The sequence below is a fragment of the Palaemon carinicauda genome, chromosome 6, assembly GCF_036898095.1.
Source record: "Palaemon carinicauda isolate YSFRI2023 chromosome 6, ASM3689809v2, whole genome shotgun sequence".
NCBI lineage: Eukaryota > Metazoa > Arthropoda > Malacostraca > Decapoda > Palaemonidae > Palaemon > Palaemon carinicauda.
This window is the reverse complement of record NC_090730.1, coordinates 168059191-168076690: the sequence shown is the minus strand read 5'-3', so window position 1 is coordinate 168076690 and position 17500 is coordinate 168059191. Positions and strand designations below refer to the sequence as shown.

The 17500-nt window shown below is 40.0% G+C and overlaps 1 protein-coding gene across 4 annotated transcripts in view; it reads left to right on the top strand.

Moving 5' to 3' along the window:
* LOC137642808 (transmembrane protein 65) overlaps positions 1 to 17500 on the top strand; it is a 52271-nt gene that overhangs the window by 24915 nt on the left and 9856 nt on the right. For 2 of the 4 annotated variants that reach the window (XM_068375685.1, XM_068375684.1), the window contains exons 5-6: positions 11275 to 11478; positions 14275 to 14416. In XM_068375685.1, the coding sequence (XP_068231786.1) occupies positions 11275 to 11478; positions 14275 to 14373 (303 nt within the window). In that variant the 3' untranslated portion in view covers positions 14374 to 14416. Of the gene's footprint in view, positions 1 to 11274; positions 11479 to 14274; positions 15037 to 17500 lie in introns of those variants that run through there. The other 2 variants (XM_068375686.1, XM_068375682.1) reach the window with 2 other exon arrangements.

Sequence of the window (17500 nt, the reverse complement as noted above, 5' to 3'; positions counted from 1 at the left end):
TACCCAAGCATGAATCTCAAACCCAAGGAGTGGTTGAAGTATCTATGCATGTTGGTAGACAGGGCAGGAATGAAAGTCTTTCCATCAGATGATTGCATCAACAAGCTCAAATGGTAGTGCAACCATTTCTGTCTAAGACGACTCTTTCAGCTCAATGTTGGCAGTCTTCTCGGCCACCTTTACTTGTAGAAGCTTGTTCTTATATGCTTACACCAGATATCCCTTCATTGGTGTTTGAAGGATCACTGGTCAATCTTCAGGGATTCCATGAACCATCCTGTTCGAGTGGGACAGGAGATGTGGAGTGATCTTACTTGGTGGCTGGATTAATAAAAACCTCAGCAAGAGCGTTTCACTTCACTCAACTTCCCACCTCTGGATATTCAACATTCTCAGATGCGTTGAAGGGGGGGAATGCATACTTTGGTCCTCAGCTGTGTGGTGAGCAATAGAAAAGTGTGTACACAACATGTTGGAAATGCAAGCAACCTTTCTAGCACTAAGCATTTCAAGAATATATGATGAGGTAAAAGATTGGAGTGGTACTTACATCCTTGAAATACGAAATGGCTTCTTGCTTTGTGGGGCTAATCGGGAATCAACTTTTTTGCTACATACTGTGCTTAAACAGGAAATTCAAGGTGTTCTTTTCCCCAATTCCAGATGTATGGCAATTGTTCGAGGATGTTTTCCAATACGCCTGGGACCATCTGGATGCCTACACCTTTACCATAATAAGTCTAATTCTCCTGGTGATGACGCCAGGCCTCAGGTTGATCCTGTGGTTTCCAGATAGCCAGAAGCCTTGTGGTATCCTGATCTTTTAACACTTTTAATTGACATTGAGAGAACTACCCCTAAGGAACACGCTCATTGTCATCCACACCTTCAAAAGTACAGTACCACCAGTCACGGTTGGTGACTTTCCAGTATCTCCTCCAAGTGAAAGGCTTTTCGTGAGGGACTACACAGGAGAATTCTGGTCCTCTGCTGGTGTATTAGGGAAAGTGGGCCATTTTTTGCAACTGGTATTAGAGAAGGGGTATTTCTCTGGCTCTCTAGCACAGATTGCAGACTTCCTTGTCTATCTTTGCCGAGGGAAGCACCTCTTAGTCGCAATTTTGAAAGGCTACCACTCAACCTTAATCACACATATACCTCTTCTTATGGACATTTTCTATGGTTGTGAGATTAATTGATGACCAGTCTTGCACAACTTGGGACCTCAAGCCCCTGGAGTGGAAGTGACCCACCCTGTATGAGCCTTTGAGAAGGTCTTTGGATATAGGTCTGACTCTCAAGACTGTTATTTTACCAGCCTAGCATCAGCTAAGAAAATTGACAAGTTACACAAACTTTCTCATATAATAGCACACAGTTTTGTGCCTGAATTTGTTGTCAAAACCCAGAACCCGTCTGTATACAGTCCCAGGTTCGAGACCTTTTCCATCTCCTCTCTATGTAAAGCATCGGGTGCTAATGAAGAGGAGATGCATTTGTGTTATTCAAGGCATGAGTTTCAACAACTCTTCTTTAACACTGACTAGCAATCAGCCTGGTGACAAGGGCAGAATTTGGGAGTGCTAAACAATCTTCCATTTAAGGGAGTATACTTGGAAGTCCTTTGACACTCGTTCTTGGCCCTGTGGGAATTCTCAAGTACTTGTGTAGCCGGTCTAGCTCCCGCATGGGATCACGAGCATCTTGTTTATGGTAAAGTGTCAATGTAAGTCTGGATGAAAGTTAGAATGACTAGCACTTTTGCTTCTTCTGTCCTTCCCTTCACTTGGGGATGAAACGGTTGTACTATTTCATGCTGGATCTCGCAATGTTGCCGGTAAACTACACTTATAGCACCATTCTTACTAGACTAGATCTGTAAAAAGTAGATCTCCCTCCATGTTCTCTTAATGTGTGGGAGGATGGTGAAATGAATACCAAACCCATTGGCCATCCTATGCCAGATATTTCATAGCAGGCTGCATCTCCCCTTTTGGGGAGAAAGATTTCTTCATTAGCCTAGTACCAGGTCCATCATCAAGTATAGCCCAGGCCAGACCTTATCTATCAGCCTACCCATCCCTATGATGGACTGAAGGAGGTTGCTGGAATCATCTACTTCACTCCCATACAGGACTAGGGAGACAGGCATATTCCAGGGAAAAACAAAAAGGATCAATCAGTTCAGTTTTAGGGGGACTTCCTCCCATCAGGAAGGGAGTCTCTTTATTTTAAAGAACAAAAGTTTTGTATATGTGTAGGAACAAATAGATTTTAAAAGAACAGGGCCATTTTTGATAGTCCAGCACCTTTGATTTCAGCGCCTTGCTGCATTACCTCCCGTTCTGTTACACACCTCAAGCTACCTAATAATACATGTTATTATACATGGAACTTGATAATTATGTATATATATCTTGTATCATTTACCAGTATTGAACTGTTATATACTTGATCTAGACAATCAAAAAATGTTAAGTAAGTGATGGAATAAAATGCAGCCTGATGAAAAATAATAACTGTGTATCATCTGCATTTGCTTACATATTTTATCGTTAACAGAGTGCTTTACAGGCATGTACGTGTACTGTATATAGTTTGTTGTGTCGCTTTTTATTTCGGCTCAATAAAATTACAGTACACAAAGCCATACATTTACGGTGTTGAAGTGTTTAAAACAAAAATAGCAAACCATTGTTAACTACTCAAAGAGTTAACAAAAGTAGTTTTGACTGTTTTTGTCTAGATGATGCAGCATAACAAAGACTTAAAATCATGAAAGTAAAAAATGTCAATTGAACGGAAGATTATTACCTTTTTCCGGGGTTTACAAAAATTTAAATTCCTCTGAGATTTTCAGGGTTAATTTGCTATTATTTCTAAATGTTGAATTCTGGATTATTGGCTAACTTTGTTTCAGCTTTCCTAGATTTTACACATGAGAGACAACTTGAATGACGAGTAAGAAAGCGGCATAAATCTAATTCTGCTATACGTAAAACACTGTATACTGTAGTTTTTTACATCTCTAATTGAGTTAGCCTTTGGTATTACATTTTTAAGCTTACTTTATGTAAATAATTTCAAGTTGATATTATTTTATCAAAGCCTATTGCCATATTTATCTTGATATTATGCAATACTGTAAAGTCATCAAGACCAAACATACGCATAAACATTCTTTGTTCCAACACAGGGACTTACCTCGAACTACTTTCTTAGGAGTTACCTGGAACCTCCTCTCAACCGACCAGAGTTTTGTGTAGTTTACCCTACTCCTGTTTTCTGTAATGCTAGGCCTAGGCGGAAGGATACGTGCCCTAAGGGCAATCCCGAGGCAGGCCACATGTGAGCTTGGGTCTCGACCTACAGTAAGTTCTCTGGTCGCGTCGTGATATCATCTCAACGCTCCTCTTATCTCAGTGTGACCCTTTGTGTCCACGACTGGTGTACCGCGTGTGTGTCCACGTGACCCGTTGTGGTCTCCCTTGTGCTTCGCGCTTTTAACTTATATTCCCTTGTGCTTTCCTTGTGTTTGTTAGTGTTCTCTTTCTTTTTCCGCTACGTTCCTTTGTCTGGCGGTATTGAGTTAGTGTGTGATGGAGCATACCCGCCGTTGTCCTGAGCCTAAGGCCGGGAAGTCATGTAGGGACATTCTTTTGATAGAATTGTAAATGAACTTGAAGGAAATTCATGTATCAAGTTGATTTAGACTTTATTGACAGTTAGTGAGTGATATTGTATTTTTGGGAAGATTTAGGTGATTTCTTATGGTTTATTTAGGGGAATGAATTTACAATATTAAAACTCTGCCAGTCTCACAGACTCAGTAATACTAGATATAAATTTTATTGTAATAAGTTAATTTTTCAATATTAAACTTACCCGATAATTATGTAGCTGTCAACTCCGTTGCCCGACAGAATTCTACGGAAGGGATACGCCAGCGATCGCTATACAAGAGGGGGGTGTACTCACAAGCGCCACCTGTGGCCAGGTACTGCAGTACTTCTTGTTGACACCACCTCAATTTTTCCTCTGTCGTGCTTCCGGCAAGACGTTCATGGATACGCTTATAATTTTGGAGTCTTGTTCACGGTTTTTGGTGAAGTATTGCTCTAAGATTTCAGCTTTCGCTATTCAGGAAGTTTTATTATTAGCTTAGCTAGCTTTTGGAATTAATTTGATTAATTATGGTGACGAAGAGAGTATGAACTCTCTTTCACCTTTAAATGGCCGACCCTTCCCTTAGACGGAAGTGTTGGTGTCTAAGAGAGTATAGACTCTCTTTCTTAATTTTGCTTAACAAAAGTTATAGATTTTTTTTTTTTTTTATCTCTCCGCCTTTTATAGGCCTCTTCGATTAACTTCCTTTTATTATAAACTTATTAAAATTAATTTTTATATTTGTTTATATTCGACCTTTCCTAATAGTAGGCGGTCTTTTCTTGGTACCGAAGTTAATTAACATTGAGCCCGTTATTTCGGTTTTACCTGTTAACATATTATGCTATTTTAAGGTTTTTGAAAGAATTTCTTTGATAGTCTCGTACTGTTTTCAAAGTTGAACTAACGTTTTGTTTTGTCTCTGCAGTTGTTGACGTTCAGAACGTTCAACTTGCGCTCTATCGTTACGATAGAGAGAGAATTTTCACGGTGTCACGTTGCAGTAAGAGTAACCGTTTCTAGCGTTTTGTTCATTCTTTCTTAGCTTAATGGTTTTAATTCTAATAAAGGAACTTTTTATTTGGGAAATATTTCAGTTTTTTTCCTTTAACAATAATATGTTTTAACGATATATATGATTGGGCTCTTCTCTCAGGTCCTAAGTCAAGAGAGAGAGAGAGAGAGAGATAGAGACGGAGGGAGAGAGAGCTGGATAAACGTTTCGTTCAAGCGAGTAACGTTGTTATCGTTTTTGCTCTTCTCCCTAGTCTCTTTAGGGGAAGAAGGTAAACGTTTCTAGAGTTTTTCTTGTTCTCAAGCTTTATGCGGTGAGAGATTTTAAACGTAGTTTATTTGATCTAGTGTTTAGTCTCTTTCCAGCCACTGAATTATTTATCTTTCATTAGATTTTTCTGTTACATTGTAATTCTGTTTTCGCAATTACTAACTTTTAAGGAAGGATAGAATTGCGTGTTTCAGGTACAAACCACTTAAAGTTTCGAGTTCAGTGAAATAAGTGCAAACAGAAAATCAAAAGTGATAAGTGATTAGCGCAAAGTGTGTCAGTGTTGTGCGTGAGGGTACTTCTGTGCGTGCCAGTCGTCCTCCCAGTCCGGGACCTCTTGCAAGCTCCCAAGCCCAGGGGAGAAGCAATGTCGAAGGGCAAAAGGGTTCGGCAGGCCTTGATCGGCGCACAGAAGTATCCTCGGTGGTTGCGGGCGTGTCTTACAGAGACCGTCACTCCCACCCGCAGACGATTGAGCCCTTATTTTGCTCGTCTGCAGAAGAAATTTCGGGGAGAAAACGCTGGACTCAGGTCTCAAGACCTCTTAAACGTAAAGTCCAGACCTCTAGAGTTCAACAACCCGGATGCAGTCATTGGGTTAGCTCTGACTCTCCGCAGTCATCAGGTGACTGCACACCTCCTAAGAGAGGTAAGGCGATGCCTCAACAGACCTCATCTTCTGTTTAGGCTTTGCCTCAACAGACCTTATCGTCTGTTGATTCCAAGATGACTTTGCTGCAGTCCATGCAGTCGCAGCTTGCGGTCTTAATGCGTGAGTTTCAGGCTGAGAAGGTTACACCTCCTCCTGCGAGCGCTCCGCCTCACCGCAGTCCAGTCTGCCAGGCGTACGAAGTTGAGGTTCCTCAAGCTACCTTACCGCGTTCGGAGTTGCCAGTTACCAGCGTTGTGCAGCAACCTTAACCTTCCTTAAGGCAACCTCAACAATGGGAGCAGGAGTCTTATGCCTTGAGGCAAGATTTTCTTGCAGTTAGACCATCTTTGAGGCTACAACCTTTTGAGGTACGACAACCTCTACCATCCTTGAGGCAGCCACCTCAGCTCTCGCAGCTGCTACCTCAACTTTCCTCAAGGCGAGAGCCTCAACTCTTGAGGCTAGCTCCTCAGGAACCTCAACTCGTGAGACAGGAACTGCGTTCTGCGCAGCCGCTACCTCAACTCTCGCAGCTCACACCTCAAGAACCTCAACTCGTGAGTCAAGAGCCTCTCTCTGCGCAGCCACCTCAACCCTTGAGGCAAGCGCAACTCTTGAGGCAGGAACCTCATGCTATGAGTCAGCCACCTCAACGCATGCATGTGCCACTTTCTCCTCAACTTGAGCCTCTTCCCATTCAACTTTGAAATAGCAAATGACAATAATAACACCTCATTACTTTCATAACTTGCATTTGTAATCATATACATGTATGCCTACACAAACATTATGATAATGGAGGTTATTCGTATTACTTAAATAAAAAAATATATATGTATTCCTTGCAATATATTTTTAACAAATCACAAATATGGCAAAATATCTTCAAAACAAAAATGAATCATGAGTTATGAATGTAATGTAAATATTATGTTGATATTAAAACCCCATGCAAGCATGCATGAAGTAATGCAGTGTTGCCAACAGGGCGAGTTTCCCTGTCCTGAGGTGAAGTAGATTATAGATCGTATATTTAGTGCAGCTTAATTCTACGATTATCATGCCGGCTATCAAATTCATCAACAAAACAGTCTAAATCAATTCCCTCGGCACGTGCACTTTCAATGGACAGTTATGCGATATTACTCAATCTAGCACTGGTCATGGAATTTCTGAGAAATGTTACACGCCATGCAACATGCTCTGCTTCTCTTACAGCATGCTCTACATACAGCATGCTCTGCATACAGCATGCTCTACATACTGCATGCTCTGCATACCTTACCGCATGCTTCTCAGTCACACATCTTTGGTTGTTGCCAACTCACTAGACTGTCAAGCAGTTTCATAACGTTGCCTTCTAGTCTGCTGCTTTTGCACCAGTGAAACCCTCACTGAGAGAACTTAGCTTTTCTCGGATATGGTCCCTGTAGATGAGAAAGTGCTTTTCTCCCTCCTTCTGATATTCCCTTGAGGACTCTGTCATTTGGAGAGGAGCCTTTAGCTGCGTAGCCTCCTATGGACTTTTATTTAAGCATAACATGCTTCCAGGGAAGGTAATGGTTCCACTTCAGTCGCTAACCCCGTCTGTTACCACACCTGCTCCCATAGACCTTGAGCTGTGTTGCAAGACATGCAGTCCAAGCTTAGTCCTTGTTAGAGGATTTTTTGTTTACGGAGTCAGTGTGTCACTGGGAAGACGTTCAACAACCAGCAGAAGTGACTTGTTGTGACGCAGTGCGGCAACCTCAGCAACCCGATAGGAGTTGTCTATACGACCCAGACAGTCTAGACAGCTTCGGGTTGTCACTGTACTTCCTCGCTTCCCCATGGTTGACAGTTCACAGACTGTGCAGCAGTACCATGATCTTGTGTCCGACTCCGTCAGACGACTGGCTTTTAAGAGCTCCCACAAGTCGTCGCTGTCTGGAGATTCTCAGATGGACCATGGATCTGACCAAGGAACTGGGCCTCCTGGTCAATTTTGAGGAGTCTCAGCTCGTCCCATCCCAGACCATTGTCTACCTGGGTATGGATCTTCAGAGTCGAGCTTTTCGGGCTTTTCCGTCGGCCCCAAGGATCTTCCAAGCCCTAGAATGCATCCAGAGCATGCTGAGAAGGAACCGATGCTCAGTCAGGTAGTGGATGAGTCTAACAGGGACACTTTCATCGCTGGCCCTGTTCATCGTGTTAGGGAGACTCCACCTCCCCCCCTTCAGTATCATCTAGCTGCTCACTGGATAAAGGACATGACGCTAGAGACGGTCTCAGTTCCTGTTTCCGAAGAGAGGAGGTCTTCTCTCGCGTGGTGTAAGAACAGCTTTCTTCTCAAGGAAGTCTACATTTGGCTGTTCAGAAACCCGACCGCCGTCTCCTCTCGGACGCATCAGACACGGGCTGGGGTGCGACTTTGGACGGACAGGAATGCTCGGGAACATGGAATCAGGAGCAAAGGACACTTCACATCAATTGCAAGGAGTTGTTGGCGGTTCTTCTGGCCTTGATAAACTTCAAGTCCCTCCAGCTTAACAAGGTGGTGGAGGTGGACTCTGACAACACCACAGCCCTGGCTTACATCTTCAAGCAGGGAGGGACTCTTTCATGGAAGTTGTTCTAGATCGCAAGGGACCTCCTCATCTGGTCAAAAGATCGAAAGCTCACGCTGGTAACGAGGTTCATTCAGGGCGGTATGAATGTCATGGCAGATCGCCTCAGCCGGAAGGGTCAGGTCATCCCCACAGAGTGGACCCTTCACAAGAGTGTTTGCAGCAGACTTTGGGCCCTGTGGGGTCAGCCAACCATAGATCTGTTCGCTACCTCGATAACCTAGAGACTCCTGTTGTATTGTTCTCCGATTCCAGACCCAGCAGCAGTTCACGTGGATGCTTTTCTGCTGGATTGGTCCCATCTCGACCTGTATGCATTCCCGCCGTTCAAGATTGTCAACAGGGTACTTCAGAAGTTCTCCTCTCGCAAAGGGACACGGCTGACGTGGATTGGCTCCGCTCTGGCCCGCGAGAGAATGGTTCATAGAGGTACTGCAATGGCTGGTCGACATTCCCAGGACTCTTCCTCTAGGAGTGAACCTTCTACGTCAACCTCACGTAAAGAAGGTACACCCAAACCTCCACGCTCTTCGTCTGACTGCCTTCAGACTTTCGAAAGACTCTCAAGAGCTAGGGGCTTTTCGAAGGAGGCAGCCAGAGCGTTTGCCAGAGCAAGGAGAACATCCACTCTCAGAATCTATCAGTCTCAAGGGGAAGTCTTCCGTAGCTGGTACAAGACCAATGCAGTTTCCTCAACCAGTACCACTGTAACCCAGATTGCTGACTTCCTGTTACATCTAAGGAAAGTAAGATCCCTTTCAGCTCCTACGATCAAGGGTTACAGAAGTATGTTGGCAGCGGTTTTCTGCCACAGAGGCTTGGATCTTTCCACCAACAAAGATCTACAGGACCTCCCTAGGTCTTTTGAGACCTCAAAGGAACGTCGGTTGTCCACTCCAGGCTGGAATCTAGACGTGGTCCTAAGGTTCCTTATGTCATCAAGATTTGAACCTCTCCAATCAGCCTCTTTTTAGGACCTCACATTAAAAACTCTTTTCCTCGTGTGCTTGACAACAGCTAAAAGAGTAAGTGAGATCCACGCCTTCAGCAGGATCATTGTTTTCACATCTGAAACGGCTACATGTTCCTTGCAGCTCGGTTTTTGCTAACGAGCTTCCTTCACGTCCTTGGCCTAAGTCGTTCGAGATCCCAAGCCTGTCCAACTTGGTGGGGAATGAACTGGAGAGAGTACTTTGCCCAGTTAGAGCTCTTAGGTACTATCTAAAAAGGTCTTAACCTTTACGAGGACAATCAGAAGCCTTATGGTGTGCTATCAAGAAACCTTCTTTCCCAAATTCTAAGAACTCAGTTTCTTACTATTCAGGCTTCTGATTAGGGAAGCACATTCTCATCTGAAGGAAGAAGACCTTGCTTTGCTGAAGGTAAGGACACATGAAGTGGGAGCTGTGGCTACTTCAGTGGCCTTCAAACAGAACCATTCTCTGCAGAGTGTTATGGATGCAACCTATTGGAGAAGCAAGTCAGTGTTCGCATCATTCTATCTCAAAGATGTCCAGTCTCTTTACGAGTACTGCTACACCCTGGGACCATTCGTAGCAACGAATGCAGTAGTAGGCGAGGGCTCAGCCACTACATTCCCATAATCCCATAACCTTTTAACCTTTCTCTTGAATACTTTTTATGGGTTGTACGGTCGGCTAAGAAGCCTTCCACATCCTTGTTGATTTGGCGGGTGGTCAATTCTTTCTTGAGAAGCGCCGAGGTTAAAGGTTGTGATGAGGTCCTTTAGTATGGGTTGCAGCCCTTGATACTTCAGCACCTTAGAGTTGTTCAGCCTCCTAAGAGGAACGCTGCGCTCAGTAAGGAAGACGAACTTATTTAAGGCAGAGTAATGGCTCAAGTCGACTTCCTTACCAGGTACTTGTAATTTCATTGTTATTTTGAATAACTGATAATATGAAATACGGGATACTTAGCTTCTTGATATACATGTACACTGGTTTTCACCCACCTCCCTGGGTGTGAATCAGCTACATGATTATCGGGTAAGTTTAATATTGAAAAATGTTATTTTCATTAGTAAAATAAATTTTTGAATATACTTACCCGATAATCATGATTTAATTGACCCACCCTTCCTCCCCATAGAACCAGTGGACCGAGGAAAAATTGAGGTGGTGTCAACAAGAAGTACTGCAGTACCTGGCCACAGGTGGCGCTTGTGAGTACACCCCCCTCTTGTATAGCGATCGCTGGCGTATCCCTTCCGTAGAATTCTGTCGGGCAACGGAGTTGACAGCTACATGATTATCGGCTAAGTATATTCAAAAATTTATTTTACTAATGAAAATAACATTTTGATTGGCTCATTAAATTATTCTCAGATTGAAGGAAGTTCTGGATTAATTATGATGGTCCTGTCATCTGTATTTTCTCACCTATTCACAACTGAGTCTTTCAAATAAAACCTCTCCCCTCATCTACCTCTTTCAATCTTGTGCCAATACCAGCTATATTGTGACGACTGTTTGGTACCACTGACAGTGAGGCATTTGCTGACTGAATGCCCCACTAATGGTAGCAAAAGGAATAGATATCTGTTCGAGGCTCGAGGTGAGGATGGCAGGTTAATCCTTGCCAACATTCTTGCACATGATGTATCCTACCATGCTAGTGGTATTTTTAGCTTCATTTCAAAAGCAGGTTTTCTGGTAGATATTTAACCTCTAAAATGACATCTTTGCTTTTATGTTTTTAGTTTAATATTCTTTCATTTTTTATTTACTGTACAATGAACGATATCGGCGGCAATAACCTTAGATGTCAGGTAGCCAGAAAACTTCAAATCAATGAATCAATCAAAAGTAAACAGTCTTAGACAGGAAAGTGGATTGGGCTACTCATCCCGACTCACCGTCTGGGTTAAACTACCTTTTTAATGAATTCAACTGCCATTCAAATCCTGCTGAAAATATTCCTTATTGTAAGGGATCTCAAGTTTTGTATAGGTAAGAAAAATACAAATTATTGTACAGTATTTTGTTATCTTTATTAGTTGTATTGCTTTTCAATTGGTTATAAGTTCCTTTCTCTTTTTTTTTCAGGGTGACTATATTGATACGACAATTGGTGTAGGTCTCGGTATCAGCACCATGGCAGCTGCTGCACTTGGTAACACCGTTAGTGATTTGGCTGGTATAGGGTCTGCTTGGTATGTAGAAAATATTGCTGTAAAAATTGGAATCAAGCCTCCGAATCTTTGTCATGAGCAGCTAGAGATGACGTCAGCAAGATGGTCCTCCAATATTGTGAGTAACATTTTATATTGTTTTTTTTTTTTTTATTAATGTGCTGTGTGATCACCAAGAACTTGACTGTAAACAGCTAGAACATGGAATCTAATACAACATAAATTAACAAAGAAGTATTGTCTCCCCTGTTCCAGAGCTAATGTTTCAACATGCAAAGCAAGGACTCGGTGTGTATAAGAGAGACCAATGAGTTCATTCCTTATTGAATCCATCACAGCACCTCCAATGCTGAAATCATGTGGCAGCTAATGACACGGAGAACCGATACTATACTGGAGACAATGTTACTTGCACATTAACTTGCGCCAAAGCCATCATCTTTATACATTTGGCCGATATGTTAACAGCCCTCGGTTTCGTTGAGGTTAAGTAACAGAGACAGGCGCGAAAAGCAAGAATCCACAAATACTTCCTGCCCTAGGTTGGGCCAATTCATAACCTACCAATTTACTGACCATTACCTACCTGTGGTTGACTAAAAAACAGGGTACCACCCACTGTACTACACTACTGTACATTTTTTATGTGCTATCTATCATGGCATTTATTTCTTACTTTTCAGATTTAATTGTACATTATTTACATAACTTCAGTACAAGGTGAGACAACTCATAAACTGAAAATCATCGCCATAACTCATAAAACTAGTCCCCGCCACACCACGCTTTGTATAATTTTCACCAAACATTTGTTTTTATATAACAACACTCAATGATACTGTACAGTAAAAAAAAGGACCCACTGATAGTTGATGGTTGAAATGCTCCCAAAATTGAAAACAAAAGTAAAAAAGGCTTTAATGAAGAACAATTGACTTCTTAAACGTCATGGTTTTTTAGATTGCATAATGTCGGCTTAAACTTCTCGGACTGAGCTGACGAAATAAAATGCTGTGTTGTAAGGTTTTGCTTATAGTAAAATAATGTAAATACACTTCGTAGTTTTTTTAATGAATTTATGAATGTTTATCTTACCACAAATGGAAAACATGAAGTAAAAAAGGTCTAAAGCATCACTACTATGTATTTCAGCTGCCTGAACCCAAGGTTTATTGCTAATATCTTCAAAATAGTCAATCACACTAGCATGATATATTAGCATTTGTTATTTCATACCCCTCTCTAATTGTTGATGATTTAGTGCATCGACAAATATATTTAATTATGGCGTTTACTCTTGACTTTCATCGCGTCATAGCTGACACCAATCGCACCAGTGAAGGGATTGGAATAGATGAGGTGATGTTGTCGTCACAAACTACTTTGTCTTCTTCACAATCCTTCCCTTTTCCCCTTCCTTCCCATTTCCTCCTTCAACTCTCTCTCACTCTCATTTTCTGTCTGTTTTCTTTCCCAATTTTCATTATGTATTTTATTGTTATTTTTCTTGTATTTTTTATTTCCTCCCTTTATGACTCGTTTTCTTGTATTTCTACTTCTCATCTCTTTTCTATTTTTCTTTCTAAAGATTCAATATCGTATCATGATGAATTTCATTGTTTTTTATTTACAGTAGTGGAATTCATTTTATTTCTGCGATGCAAACTGGCGAACTACCAATTTTTTTTCCTACCCCCCCTCCCATCCCTCCCTGTATGTTATCCTCAAAGCCATGGGCACAGGCACTATTAGTGTCCTGAGCTGCTGCTGATTTGCAAGGAGAACAGGCCAAAACCTCTCTACATGGTTGCCAAAATTATGGGGTCATAATGTCATCCGGCTGCCACCTACCCATCCTGAGTTAAAGATCATCGAACAAGTATGGGGCTATTTGAAGCAATATGTGCATTCAACATTGCTGAGGTTAAATTGGGCAAATCTGCAAGCATGGCTCCAGGAGGCAAATCTGGTTGCAACTAAGGAGGGGCGGGCAGGTGCTGTGAGAAGATCCAGATTGTTTAAAGAACAGTACTGGTTTTCGGACAATATCCATGGTGTGGAACCCGTCATCAACACCATGGACAGCGATGAAAAGGATGATGTGTTCATCTATAGTGGTATGAAATGAAATAAAATGGATGTCCAGTTATTGAATCTCCTCTCTATGTGCATAGTATTCATTATTTATTATATATTGTTCACACACACAAGTTCCAACACTAAGGGGACAGTTAATAGAGCCATTCAAGATTTTTAAAGGAATAACAAATGTAGATTACAACAATCTATTCACGCTTAGCATAAGTCATTCGAGAGGTAACGGATAAAAACTGGAATTGAAAAGATACAACACCACTCTATGTGGTAATTTCTTTACATACAAATTAGCAAATACTTGGAATAGACTTCCAGCAGATGTAGTAAACAGTAACACAGTAAATGAATTCGAGAATAAGTTAGACAAGATCATAAAAACTCTAAATGCTTAGACTAAATCACTCTACCAAAGAGCAAATGGAGTTTCTGTGGATGGACCAAGTCTTTGAGATATCCAAAATCCTTGTAACACTCTCTCTCTCTCTCTCTCTCTCTCTCTCTCTCTCTCTCTCTCTCTCTCTCTCTCTCTCTCTCTCTCTCTCTCTCTCTCTCTCTCTCTCTCATGTTACATGTATGTAAATTATGATCTCATTTCATCATTTTTATATACATTAGTGTACAGTTCTTTAGTAGTCCGAGTTTCTGTGTTTTAACATGAGAGTCCAGTACTTTACTTATCAGAAGTTGTCAGCAATAGTACAATCTAGTGTTAAAAAGAGAGTGAGGGAATGTCACTCATATTCTAATGGTATTTTTTGTGTAGTGTGAAAAAAAATGTTTATTACAGTAAAATTAATTCTTCCTCTTTCTTTTACAGGGAAGAGGAGCTGGTGTAGTGCTTGGATGCCTGTTGGGGATGTTTCCATTGCTTTTCTTAAACCAACAAACAGAAAAGAAGGAAGTGGAAACAAAATAACATGGTACTGTTTTATATTTTACAAAGACATCAGTTAATCTATGTAAGTTGAACTGTTTTATAGTTTAGTATTCACGAAATTTGCAGTAGTATTTATTTTGACTAGAAAGTAACCTTATTTTTTTTTTTTCGTTTATGGTTTCACCACAAGATAAATTTTGGATTGCTATAACACTGAAAGCAGAAATAGTAAGTATTTTTATGAGATTGTGATTCATGAAGGTTGTTCTGTTTAGTTAAGGCTTTCAGTATCCATAATTTTATATTGGATTCCATTTCATATTCACAGGAGGATATGGTCAGCCATGTGATATTTGTGTAGCTATGCTTAACTTGCATTTGGTTATTTCATACTTGAATATTAGGGTATGAATTTTGGAAGGCTGTTATTTATTATAAATGCTTTTCTCACCATTATACTTACAATTTCCTTGAACTTGAAGGAGTGAATATACACAATTATTCAAATCTTGGTAATGAGTGAAACCTTTTGAGATTTTTGGGGGTTGAAAGTTAAAGTTGATTATTACTTTTTGAAATTTCCCTTAATCACAACATAGCTAATTTATGAGGATGTGATTTTTTTAACGATTTGGAATTGTCAAGTAAGTTCAAATTATACTCTCAGTTGCAACCTAAACCAAAGTATTCCTTGTAGTATAAGTGGATCACTATACTGTACCTCTTAAAAGCACTATATTTTTAGGCATATTCAATACTCGGAACTATTAATTAATTATAGATATATTGTGCCATATAGCAAACAATGATCAGTAGTGCAATTGTTTGTCTTGTCTGTAGCTGCAAGGTACAGCTTAGTCCTTTGGAGGGTACGTGCTATTTTGTGAGAGTATGTCAGTTCAGTCTTTTGGTAGAACCTTTGGTAGTGAAGTTGGATTTCATGTGTAATCACCTTAATTTAAATGTTATGCACTAAATGTAATTCTAACTCTAAATCCACTATATTGCTCAATAATGGTGAGTAGAACTCGACTGTAATTGATGTGGAAGATCCTGAAAGATGGCAAAGTTGACTTTTGTCAATGAGAGCCCAATAGTGAAACTCACTAAATACATTATTTTACAGTAATTATTCAAATATATATATTCTTTCATTCTCTGAAGCAGGTAATATATTTTTTCCCTGTACAGGATTTCTTTGAAAAATCAGTAGCTCATCATGGTTTTATTGATTTAAGTTCTTAGGTTATGAGTTACAGAAATTATAAAATGAAATACCTTTATTCTGTATACAGTTTTGCGGTATATTCAACAGCAAAAAAATTCATGATGATGTAAGCAAATGTATCCATACTGTATGCCTTTAATTCAACAAAGCTTGAATTTCCGAACAAGAACTTTAGCTGTTAATGTACTGTAATAAGAAAGTTGATTTATTTTATGATAATGGTTGAATAGGGCTGTGAGATATCAAGAAAGGCACCAGAGTTGTATGGTGGTAACTGTTGAGATATAAATGACCGCTGATAGATTTGCACATGCTTCTGTTGTTATGTTGTAGGGCTATCTTACTTAATAGATAGGCATTCAGAATATAATGTAGTTTTATACATTATGGTAACACTTGTGTAGGTTTTATTGCATCCCTCCAGCTGTGGTTTGAAATTGCAGCAATAGAAAGGTTAAAATATTTGTTTACATTACATTACTATACACACACATGCAATTACATATACATATATATGCATTCATACATTTTCCTAGTCTTTAATACCAGGAGTCTCAGGGTAGGGAAGAGGTGTGGTAGTATATTTTTATTTGGCTCTGGGAGAATGGATAGTAATCTCTGTCTGGAAGCTTTTTTTTTTCTTTCTTTCTTTTTGTGCTATCTTTTTGGAAGTGCACATGTGGACTTTTGTGTATTTTGTTTTTAACTGATACCAGTTGGGTCATCTGTGAATAAGTGAATATGTGATTGGTGAATTTATGGGTAAGGAAGGCAGGTTTCATATATATATATATATATATATATATATATATATATATACATATATATATATATATATATATATATATATATATATATATATATATATACATACATATACATATAGATAGATAGATAGATAGAACTATGGGAAATGCACATTGTGAGTTCTTGATTGAAGTGGAAAAGTAGAAGTTGAGTATTCATGTTGCTAGTATTTACTGAAAGTATATAGAATGTAATATAGTATTGCAAAAGTTTGTTAAAAACGTTGTTGGTTATAGGCTACTCCGTACAGTATACAACTATATAGAAGTTTTTATTTTTTGTAGTATAATTTGATAATGAATTATGCAGTATTCAGAATTAATATAGCTAATCTATTCTAGAAGTTTAATAAACTCACTAAATCTGAGTTTAAGGAAATGTGGCAAAGAACTGGACATGGGTTGTAGTATTATATGCATCAGAATTAAAATTAACTATAGTTTGAGGATAGATCAATAGAAAGTTTCAAAATGTGAATCTAAAGTACGTAGATGGTAAGCAAGTAAGATCATGTACTGTAAGAGTATTGTGTTGGGAATGATAAAATATGTTTGAAATTCAGTAAAGGTAATCAAGAGTAAGCACTATAATTTGTAGTGGTTTGGAACTATTGAAGGGGGATGTACAGTGCAGGGTAAACATGGCAGGAAGTACAGTACAGTATATAGATCCATCCATATCCATATACCATGGCACTTACCCCAATTTTGGGGGTTAGCCGACATCAAACAAATGAAAGAAAAGGCGCCCCTTATTCTCTACGCTCCTCCCAGTCTGACAAGGGACTCAATCGAGTTCGGCTGGTACTGCTAAGGTGCCACAGCTCACCCATCCCCGTTATCCACCTCAGATGAAGCTTCATGAAGCTGAATCCCATACTGCTGCTACCTCCACGGTCACAATAGATATGAATAGTTATTAAACTGTGCACCATTACATGCAACTGGTGGTATGCTCCCCACTCAATTGAGGAATAGGCTGTTGTAAAGGCATGTGTCCTAAACTTGCTTGAAGTGAAGGGAATGTTGGTACTCCTTCCCCTTATATACCTCCCCTTCTCCTCTTATTGAATGGGTTTAAACATGATTTTTGGTTGTTATTAAATAAATATGTTTCTTATAACTTTCATAC